This window comes from Macrobrachium nipponense, chromosome 15 (assembly GCF_015104395.2).
Source record: "Macrobrachium nipponense isolate FS-2020 chromosome 15, ASM1510439v2, whole genome shotgun sequence".
Classification (NCBI taxonomy): domain Eukaryota; kingdom Metazoa; phylum Arthropoda; class Malacostraca; order Decapoda; family Palaemonidae; genus Macrobrachium; species Macrobrachium nipponense.
The window spans coordinates 1723217-1735260 of NC_087208.1; the positions used below are offsets into that span (position 1 = coordinate 1723217).

A 12044-nucleotide genomic window follows, 5' to 3' on the forward strand; every position below is an offset into this window, starting at 1 on the left:
AGAGAGACTTGAGACTGGAGTTACATTTTCGTAGTTTGTTTTATAAGCCATCGATCTCCTTTCTGTCGAACGGAAAACAGGTGCGCCTCAGCCTCCAATGCGTGACTGTGTTTGTACTGAGTGACGACCTACCTTTCCTCCTGAAGTTTGCCGAGACGTCGTTGGCTAATCGCCTCCTGACGGGGTCGTCGAGGCTGGTTGTCGTAGGGCGCCTTAGTAACAAAGACGTGGATTCCTTCTCTTCTCACTGGGTGTTCACTATGCTGAAGACGCTGGTCGTTGTGCCCAGTCGGGACAAAGATCAAAAAAGGTGTGTTGCAAAAACATTGTCATTTTTGACGACATCTTTTGTGTATCTGTGTGCATGTGCCCGTGTCTTACTTTTGTTGTTTTGTCAAATGTAACTTGTGGAGTTACATGACTAGGAATAAGATAAAAATAATAAAGCTCTCTTTATAATAACATAATTTAATTGGAAGTTATTATACAATGATGCCAATTATTAAAAACACTTGAAATTATATTAACATATATTTTCCATTATTCATCGAAGAAACTACAGATTCATAAATAAGGAAAATAGCAAAATATATAATATAGGGTGTCCACAAAGTCTTTCCCGGATGTCAGACCTTTATTACTCACAAATTATGTTAGGTAGAGGTATAAGGTTTTCTTCAATTTCAACAATGACTAAAGTTTTTTTTTTTTTTTTTACATTACTAATAAATTTCAACATGTGCCCCTTTGTTGCCCGGAGTACGTCTAAGCGAAATTCTATCTCACGCCAGGTATTCTCCGACATCTCCATAGTTACCGTTGCTAGAGCTGCTGTTGTCCTTGTTAATTTTATTAATCAGGGAATTACTTTATGGGCCCCCACCCGGAGCACTACTTTATATGTAAAATGTAAACATAATACATGTACATTATAAAATATATATATATATATATATATATATATATATATATATATATATATATATATATATATATGTGTGTGTGTGTGTGTGTGTGTGTGTGTTTGTATACATTATACTCTTTTTGTTTATTCACTTTTCACGTTATATATAAATTTTTTTAGTACTTTAGAAACTTGCAACTTTCGCTTTTTTAGACTATTTATCAGCACCACTTTACATCAGTCCATTGCAGCGTTCGTTCTTTGATTTCAGATGGGAAATGTACATAAGTTTACCGTACAGCGCATCGAGCAGTCATTTGATAAACGCTGCCACCTGGAGTGCTGCAAAAGGACTCGTTCTCTCTGCCAACGGGACTCTATTTCCCGACAAATTCTCCAAGTAAGTTGCTTCCATTAATTCTTTACTACGGCGTAACCCAAGTCACATTCTTTTAGTGAATAGCAAATACTAATCACTGTGACATACACAGGAGCAGAGGTAGATGGCAAAACTCTTGGAAGTAACGTCAGTATGTCAGCAGAATCTCATTTGCTGGGTAGTCTTTGATAGTCATTCAAGGCAAACCAAAATGAAAAATCCTTTAAGCAAATGGAGGTATTTTTCTTGATCACTACCAGAAAAATTTGAAAATGTTATTTTGGAAAATTTTATTTTGGGTTAAGAGAAGATACTCTTCTGAGTATAGAACATATCCTGATCTAAGAATCAAGTTGTAAATTATATGATTGATTATTATCGTGCAGCTTTTAGCTTGGAATAGAAGGAAATTTATACGTAATGTGTCATTTATCATTTCTTGCAATTTGATATTTTATAATAAACTTAGGATTTAAGTGAATTTTTATAATATCCTTTATAAAGAAGGGAATTCGTGTTGTATGTTATGTATTGTTTGACACACCTTGTCATTTCTGATTCAGTAACGTTTTATGTTCTATCAATTCTGGTTATTCCATTCCAGTAGTGCTTTCAGTTTTAATAGGACTGACTTTCCGCAGATTCAAATAATGCTATTCCCCTAAAACCTCTTCCTTTCGCCCATCCTTAGCTTCTTCGGCTCCTCTGTCAACATCACGGCGTTGCCCTACAAACCTTACTGGACTAAGGACGAATACCCTGACGGAAGGGTCACCTACTCTGGAGCGGATCGCCTGATGCTGGAGGCTATGGCTCAGGCGCTGAACTTCTCAATTTATGTGATGCCTGTGGAGTCGTGGGATGAGGTGAGGAGGATCCCCTCTCTCTCTCTCTCTCTCTCTCTAAAACACACACACACATGCCGATAAATATTCTTTTCGATGCTCATTCGATGTCAGTTACAGCATTAATATGTAAAATTTTATAATCTCAGAAAATTTTACAAGAGTAAATATGGGGAACGTCTTTAAAAACAAATACATAAAAATCGCAAGATGAAAAACGCGTCATATTTTCATCTTTATGGAATCTTCCGCCTATTCTAAGGATGAAAATGTTGTATTCTCGATTTAGTATAACTTTGATGAAAGGATGAATTATAGTCCCCGATCTCTCTCGTTTTCGTGATCCGGTCTATGATGGAACGTGACCTGACGCGGAGTCGATCTCAAACATATATCAGGTTGTTCCAAGTCATAGGGCTAGGACAGATAACCCGGATGGACCTTTTGGACCCCGGGCAGGTTTTGCATGGCATACTTTTACCAATGTTTATTTATCAATCATTTCAATACTGCCTAGTCGAGACCCGATAGTTATTATTATTATTATTATTATTATTATTATTATTATTATTATTATTATTATTATTATTATTATTATTATTATTATTACGGGTTACAAAGTTTTAATATGTATATATATATATATATATATATATATATATATATATATATATAATATATATATATAGAGAGAGAGAGAGAGGAGAGAGAGAGAGAAGAGAGAGAAGAGAGAGAGAGAGAATATATATATATACCATATATATATATTATATATATATTTATATATATATATATATATATATAATATATATAGATATATATATATCTTATATATTATATATATAGATATATATACGTCTATAATAATATATTATATATATATATATATCTCTATTATATTATATAAAATTTTAGATATATATAGATATATATATACGTATATATATATATATATATATATATATATATATATTATATTATATTAGAGAGAGGGAAGAGAAGAGGAGAGGAGAGAGAGAGAGAGAGACGAGAGAGAAGAGAGATATGATAGAGGAAAAAATATATATATATATATATATATATATATATATATATATATATATATATACACATATATAGATATATATATATATATATATATATTATATATATATAGATATATATATATATATATATATATATATATATATATATATATACATATATATATATATATATATATATATATATATATATATATATATATATTATATATATATATATATATATATATATATCTATATATATATATATATATATATATATAAAATACTGGTCCCTTTTTATCAGGTATATATTCATTCTTCAGAGCCAAGGTAACCTCTTCATCGGCGTTACAGATTTCAACTGATCGGACAATTTTTCATGACATACTTTCTATTTTCTCAAGATGCGACAAACAGGCACACGAGCCTGAATTAGTAATCTAGTCATAATTCTGAAACATTCTAGGATGTATTCATGTAATACAAAGCATTCCAAACATAAGTATCAGATTGTAAACATGACGCAAATGCGCTATCATAATATTCACGGTTCGTGAACCTTAGAGACTGCACTTCGGAAAGGAAAGCGCAATTTATTATGACACAAAAGGCATAAGCGCCATCAATCTGTCCTCGAAAAGGAGTATTAAGATGTATTTCTAATATCACATTCCTCAGCAGAACCAATCTTAAACATTTACAGTCACCCAGTCGAGACTTTGAAGTGAAGTAGAGAGTCATTTTATAAACAATATTTTCAGCAAAACACGATTGATTTTAAGATAAAAACAATTTGAATCCAACGGTTATTATATCATTCATATATAAGATTTATGGATCACTGGAATAATTCTATTGTCTTATGCGATTTGTATTTGAGCAAACAAGGCATTTCCAGCACGGTCAACCATAAATCTTGTCAAGTCATATCGATATGAATCAGTCAAGGTTCGAATTCCACTTGCGAAGGAGAATTTCCTTAGTGATCTCCTTTCGGACTTGATGCGTCTTTGGCATAAAATGTTGATAAAGAAGGTGAAAGAATAGAATCAGCAGATTTGTGTAAGTCTATTAGAGTAGGTATATAACAGACCGTGTTGGGATGAGAGATAAGGTGAGTCACATAATAAATGAATCAAGGAAGGTACAACGGTTTGCGGAAAATATTAAGACTGATAAAGAATGAAGAGAATCTTGAGCCGTCCATTTTATAGACTTGAAGTGCAAATGGAAGAAACGGGAGAGGATGCTAAGTGAGCTATCAGCTTAGTTAGTATGTGTGGCGATAAGAACCGAAATGGTAAATATATCGATAGAAGAAATGGTAAAATAGCTAGCTTAGGTAAAAGAATAGATCAGTGTGCTTTGAAGTGACTCAGCCAAGCAATAAGAATGGACATCAGTAACTCAGTGAAAAGAGAGTATGATTTGGAAGTTTGGAGGGAGGCAGAAAGAAAGTGCACAATAGATGCCATGGAAGACGACTAGAAAAAGCAGGATTTTAACTTCCGAAGAGATTTGGTGTAGTCCAGTGGTATCATTAGAAACTTGTACTCTGTGGGGCCCAAATTCAAGCCTTGCTCAATGTGAAAAAAATTTCATTGCCTCACGAACATACTTTTCTTAAAAGCCAGGGATAGCGGTTTTAAGGCAGCATGTACATCTATTTGCTTAGACATCAGCACCCATGGCCTTGCTTCCTCAGGTCTATGATTACCGATCAAAAGTATATGTAGGCACTACACCGTCCCTTGTCTCCTTTGCGACCATTATTTAGAAACATTCTAAAGTAGGAGTAATGAACATATTATTGATGGATCCTCATCCATAGATGTAGCAGTGACATGTGGCTTGTTTCATCTAGAGCTATCTATCCCCTATACAATTATACATGTGTATGTATATATGTGTGTGTATTTGTGAACATTATGCTTTCTTTCCCAGGTCCTCCAACGGGTATCAGACCGCACGTCCATGGTTGCATCTGTCGTCCACATGGTCCTGCCCCAGAGGCTGCAGAGGGTGGATTTCACTCGCACCTACGAGCACGGCATCAACATCGCCTTCAGCATGGCCAAGCCGGTCCTGGAACCTCAGTGGCAGAGCCTCTACTACCCTCTGAAGGGCCTCGTTTGGCTCTGTGTCTTAGTGGCTCTTGTCATCACAATTGTCTGTTTCATACTGGTAATTTTCATAACAAGGACTTACTTACTGCCTCCATTGTAGGGGATATTTTTGTAGTTAGGATTGACTGTCTGTTTTACAAGGACAAATTTACATGAGGACTTACTTTTTTCACACAGGTAACATCACAGTAAGGCCTAACTGTCCGTTTGGTTGAGGTAGTTTGTATAGCAGGAAGATTTCATTTGCTATTCTTATACAAACATAAGAGCATAAAGATATTTTTAAGCCCTCTCCATGCAGGTGGCTGTTAAAAGAGAAAAAGGGGAATTATTAGAACCCCTCTATTGAAAAGATTCGTCCATGAAGTTCAGGTGAACAAATATAACTTTTAAACTTTACAGCAGTAATGCAAAGGTAATCGTTACTAAAAGATGGATATTTGATTGACAAGTAGACTACTACACAGGTGAACTCCCTCTTCAGATCATCATGGTCTCAATAGAGGATCACCCGGAGAAGACGTCGCTTTACGGCTTAGTCTTCATGGACGTCGTCGGCACCCTGCTGGGGCAGACGCTGACCCTCAAGCTGCCCATGATCGCTTCCACCAGGATCATCCTGTTGTCCTGGCTCGTCTTCACCTTCATCGTCACTAACCTCTACAGGAGCAACCTCATGGCTTTTCTCATCGCTCCTCGATACCCGCCGAGGCCCGAGTCCCTGGAACAGATGGTGAAAGTTGCCAAACGGTTATTATTATTATTATTATTATTATTATTATTATTATTATTAGGAAGGAGGCCTTCTCTGAGGGCAGTAGCATTGAATAATATAGCTGTTTCAACGGCATTTAATTTTTATAGAATCTTCTCAATTCTTCTTATTGTCTTTTTCTCATGAGCATGTACGTAGGTGGTATATCAAGTTTCCTAAAGACATGTAAAGATTTCAGTTGTCTTAGGTTTATTTCCTCTGACGTGTCGACAGCGCACAGGCAGTCATTTATGAGAGTATACAGCAAAGTGAATTAAGATACTGGTTTACAGGTATTTATAGCAGACAGGGCGTGTACAATCGGTGGGTAGGTCATTATTATTATTGTTATTAGTTTTAAGGAAACCAGTAAGTCACATTTCCCGACTTTCATACAGTTTGCCTGAGAGACTTGTTAAATAACGCATGATACATAAAATTGGTGCAGGGTAAGGTCACAGAAATTTGGACAGTTACGTAGAGGCAGACCAGAATTAGCAGACAAAAAGAAAAGAAAGAAAGGAACGCACCTGGGGCCAAAGGAACGATGCAGAGAACCATTAGTATCATCTACGAGTCACCACTTTCGACACATTTTCAAAGGTGCCTGTAAATGGCCCTCAAAAATCACACTTGAGATTTGCATATCTCTCTCTCTCTCTCTCTCTCTCTCACTGTTGGACATTAAACCTTTATTAAAATTGAAAATTGCAATCCATCTTACTTCTTCACTAATTTAGGAAAAGTTACTGGGGAGAGACTGAATTTATTTATTATTATTATTTTTTTTTTTGCAGGCTTGATGTTGATTCCTAAATCTTTCCCTCAGGGTAACGATGCCTTCCTATGGGGCGGAATTCCGCGACTACTTGAAGAATTCTGAATTCGAGTCCTTCAGGGCCCTGGGGTCTATGCTGGATGTTGGAGTCAGTGTCACGGAAGGTCTCAATCAGGCGCTGGAAGGCAGGTCAGTGTGGGTACTGAGTTCCGTCACAGGTAGTCAGAATATTTTTACTCTCTCTCTCTCTCTCTCTCTCTCTCTCTCTCTCTCTCTCTCTCTCTCTCTCTCTTTAGAAAACTGATAGAAAAATAGCAGTGTTCTGTCTTAGTCTCACGTCCTGTAGAATAATAAGATTTTTATCATAAGACTGGTTGTATAAAATTGTTAAAAAAATACCCAAAAGGTATCAAATCTTCCTTGGTTTGTTTTAATGAACCTTGCCATTCATAGGCTTCTCTTTTAAGTGGCTGTTGCTAGGTTTCTTACCGTGTGCGTGCATTACTCAATTCCCTTATCAAAGTGTATTCCTTTTACTTGGTTCCATCTAGTCCTTTACCTTCACTTCCAGCAGTACAGAATATTAAATGATAATGTCCAATAAAAGCAGCCTATATTTCCTCTTGCCCTCGGCTCTCATTTTCACCTTGAGACATTTTCCAGGCAGTGCCACATAGACGGCACCCGATATTTAGAACAGCAGATTGCAGAGCACTTCACAGAAGCAAACGGGGATTCAAGGTTGTACGTAGGGCGCGAGGGCGTCCTCCCTGGACTAAACGCCTGGCCCATTCCCCATGACGCCCCTTACAGAGAGAACTTTGATGCTGTCATCTTAGCTATCATAGAGGTAAGTTCAGCCTGTAGGAGTACGTTGTAGGGAACGCATTTGAATCGATGTGACTCTAGTCAATTCTGTTTATAGTCACAGAATACAGAAAAAGTAATAACCAAATTCTGCTTGAAGAGACAAAAATGTACATAGGGATGTTTTTGAACTTTCGAAGAGATGTTATTGTATGCATCATGGATTTCTGCCTGTACTTTTACATTTACAAACAGAGTCTACATTAAGAAAAATGATAATTGGACATTATAGCACTGAACGCTTCCCAACTAATTAATCAGTAACAACATAACAGTGACAACGATCCCTTAATACATGAGCTGTTGAGAGCAGTGTATTTAAATTTCTATACAAAGTGATACTGAGCGAATACACTGGATAAATGTTCAGGTATCAAATAAACGCAAGGTCCTTCAAATCTACTCTGAGCATATTGAATGACCTTGAGTAAACTCAACGAAACCATGCCTATTACAAAAAGCCAAATAATGACATGCCAGATTGCATCAAAATTCAACAGTAGCTAGAGATAATAAGGATTCAGTGTCGTTTCCTCTCATGTTTTTAAGGGGGGACTTTACAACAAGTGGATGAAGGATATGTTGGACCAAGCGAGAACAGAAGGTCGCCAACGGAAGCGAGAAAAAATCCAACAGCTGCTGTCTGAACAAAAGACGGTAGAAGAAGTCCCGTCAGACTCGGGGAACAGTAACGAGGCCAAGCCCCTGACTATCATTCACCTTCAGGGACCACTTATACTCGTGTTGCTGGGAGCTGCTGCCGGGTTTATTGTCTTTCTCTTTGAAGTCCTCTCGAACTACCTTTCGCCAAAGCAGGGAGCTGGAAGCGGTGTACTACAGATGTAAGAGCGATCTCTCATTTAGAGCTCAGCGCACTGACAGAACTTAACTGTCGTGGCGGCTTTGTTGCTGCATTGAAAAATACTGTCGTTCAAGTCACTTTTGAAATACATTTAGATGACTCCAACTAAAACTGAGCTTTTCTGAAAACTTGATTGCTGGAAATTCGTCGCAAGTATTAAAAGCTTTGGCCTGTGATTTTCCTGGAACTAAATTTCGTGATCCGCATTCAGCTGAAGGAGTTATTCATTAATAAACAGAAACTTAAATCCGACGCTCATTATGGTATTAGGAAGACTTTTCTCAGTTGTACAAAAAGGTCTAAGATTGTAATTGCGTTCATATCTACTAAAAGACTTTGATATTATATGTGTCCCTGCCCGCTTCATAAGTATTGGTACTCAAGTTTTAAGTGTCCCAGAGAACTGAAGATGTATTAGGTAGAACACTCGTATATCAAATGTATTCATATATCATATATTAGCAAATAAAGAGAGTGAAAATGACACCGAAGCTCTCGATTAAATTTTTAGTGTTTTAAGTATTTCTCCCGTCAGCAGTTTTGAAAGTAAAGAAGTTCTTTGGTGGTAAATTGCAAGATACGTGGAAAGCTTCCGTGGAAGAAGGTTAAAGTTTAAATTGTTTTGAACCCTTGTTTTCCCATCAATGTTTTATTGATTTTGGTTCCTTATAAAGCCTTGGTTGCTCGAATTTTGTCGCTTTAATGAAAGCTTTGGGAAAGTTTATAAGTATTCATTTCCAGCCCTTATTAATCGTGATTTGTTTGTTTGTATGGTGTTTTTACGTTGCATGGAATCATTGGTTATTCAGCAACGGGACCAACGGCTTTACGTGACTTCCGAACCACGTCGAGAGTGAACTTCTGTAATGGGAAAAATATTCCTTTAATTATTAGTGATTTATTTAGGAATTGATTCGTCCTCCTCCTCTAATATCTTTACACTACTGTTGTAAGAGTGATTGGAACTGTGAAATGTTTTTGTTGTGGACACGAGTGCATGGCAGTGTAGCCAGTCCCTTGTTTTGTTTTTTCTCTCACTTTGAGTATGGGAGCGCTGCCCTGAATCTTTCGTCTGCCTTTGGTAACACTAGAAAGAACATGTAAGAATCACGAATGCTCTCGCGTGAGAACGACGTCAGCCGGTCCACCCTTCAATGTGGCTATTTTACCAAATTATTAATACAAATGATTATCTATCCCTTGCAAGGGATCTAGTCCAGGAGTTCTGAAGACTAGGTAAATTAACCAAGTCCAGGAGACTAGGCCTGGGAGAAATTTGGCATGATGTAATGAGTAATAAAGAAACAAGCTGAGTACCAGGAATTTTCTTCAATACCCCTAAAATGGAAATCAGCACTTCAGTTGCCTCCCTGTGAGAAGACATCACCTGGCCTCATCAGTAATAAGACCCATACACACATGGAATATCATGTAATAGCAGGTAGGACAGGCCTACCCTAAGTCCCAGGCAGCGTAAACGTCATTAGTCTTCATACCCACCGTGTCAACTATGACACAGTACCATTCTCCGACCCCTGTCCCCAGGCAAGAAGACTGACAACAGTGCATATGTACAGTAGTATTATTATCTTTGTATATGTATAGTACCTAGCATTATTATTATCGTATCATAATGTCATGGTGAGGGAAAATCCTCCCGCGACACTTCTATCACCAGAAATACACATCTCTCACTCCTCAATGGAATGGCCGAGAATCGAACCCGCGACCACCGAGGCGGAAAGCAAACACCATACCAACCACGCCACTGAGGCGCTTTATTATTAACCGTGACCTTGATGTAGCTGTGTCATCCCTCGAGACTCGTTTCCTACCAGTCTCCAGATTAAGAAGTAAAACTTGACCTTTGCAAACGAAAATTTTCTTTGCAGTTTGAAAACTGTACTTCAGATGCATCATTATACGCAGATAAAAGTCATGGAAATTTTGTTTCACTGAGTCCTTTGTTAGAGAATTGTCTATAGATTGTATCTATGGTTACACTGGTTAGCCTGCGTCACAGTAAATAAACGATGAACAGTGTATTGCAGGAGTGGTTCTAAGGTATTTTGTGAGGGGGACTGTCCACTCAGAAACGGCTTCTAGTAACAAACGGAAGCGAATTTGCCAGCCAAGTAAATGCATTAAAAATAAATCTTTAAAAAAAACATTGGTACATATAATGATATATACATTAATTAGGAGTATGACAGTTCTCAATTCCAGTCTACACCATGAGGACGCAAGATGTGATTTATTTACATGTTAAAAGATTTAATGGGAAGATGATGATGACGTGGCTTAAACTTTATGTACTATAAAGCTAAAAAGAAGTATACAACACTGGGCAATAAGTAGTTATTCTTATCTCAGCAGAATAACTAACGTAAGAATGTACTAGAACACCGCCGATAAATAGCTTCCTATTGTAGCTATCAACAAGCAGCTTCATTATTTCACCGAAGTCTGTTTCTACATTATGGTGGCAATACATCTGAGTAAGTGCAGCAAGACGTTCTACAGTTTCTAAGGTATGTCTTTATACAACTTAGACCATAAAAAACAAACCTGACATCCTGACCCTCACCCTAACCCCCCCTCCTATCGATACCCTTCGAAAAATTACCCTCATCTGTTTATACCATTTGGATGGACAAACATTTTAATTAAAAAAAAAAAAAAAAAAAAAAAAAAAAAAAAAAAAAAAAAGGTCTTAGTAATAAATTGGTTTATCTTTTAAGTATATGCTTACTTGGATGTGATGGAGGCCCTACCACCACTTGCTAACTAAATGCCTAAGATTTTTTTTACTTCTTCTTCTTTTTGCAGTAAAAAATAGAGAATGTAAATTGTCTTATTGGCATCGTCCATTACTAAAATAATTTTATCAAAATTCATGTCAAATACAGTGCAACAAAATAATAAGAAAAATAACAAGGAAACATTTGATGCAATAGACGCAAATTTCTTGCTAAACTTAATTCAGAGAGAGAGAGAGAGAGAGAGAGCGGGTTCGTAAATGATAACATAGGAGTGCTATGGTCAAGTAAATTTCAGTGTACACGTTATTGTTAGCGAGTAAACAATGGCATGTTAATATCGTGTCTTCAGTGAATACAGATAACATTTTGTTCAAATTTGCGATAAGCTTTATATGCGACCTTTGATGTAATTGTATCGTAATTCTTACACGAGAGTACCGAGATAAAATTTCTGTCGCCTGCATCAGACTTTGAGTAAATGCATATTATGTATCATGAGATTTTTGAGCCTCGTAACTTTTCATCGGACAGATTATTTTTATGAAGAATAACTCTGAAGGTTCAGTTTTGTTCAAAAGTTGTGAGACTTTAATCTGTTTCTGCATGAATGCGGTTCTGATTGTAGAGCCCTGCTTGTCGTTGCCAAGTAACAAATACACTTAATCTCCTGGTCAAAGTTTCTCGCTGATTGGACGAGATCACATCAGCTCAAAGTTCATTCGTTTGGATGCAGTTAATTCAA

At 36.8% G+C, this 12044-nt stretch overlaps 1 protein-coding gene across 1 annotated transcript; it reads left to right on the top strand.

Annotated features, from left to right (window-relative positions):
• The first annotated feature begins 208 nt into the window (after positions 1–208).
• LOC135226776 (glutamate receptor ionotropic, delta-1-like) lies at positions 209–10189 on the top strand. Its single transcript, XM_064266477.1, has 8 exons — positions 209–310; positions 1176–1304; positions 1975–2149; positions 5098–5337; positions 5764–6029; positions 6863–7000; positions 7475–7661; positions 8228–10189. The coding sequence occupies exons 1-8, from the start codon at positions 261–263 to the stop codon at positions 8522–8524; spliced, it is 1482 nt and encodes a 493-aa protein (XP_064122547.1). The 5' UTR covers positions 209–260; the 3' UTR covers positions 8525–10189.
• Positions 10190–12044: the final 1855 nt, after the last annotated feature.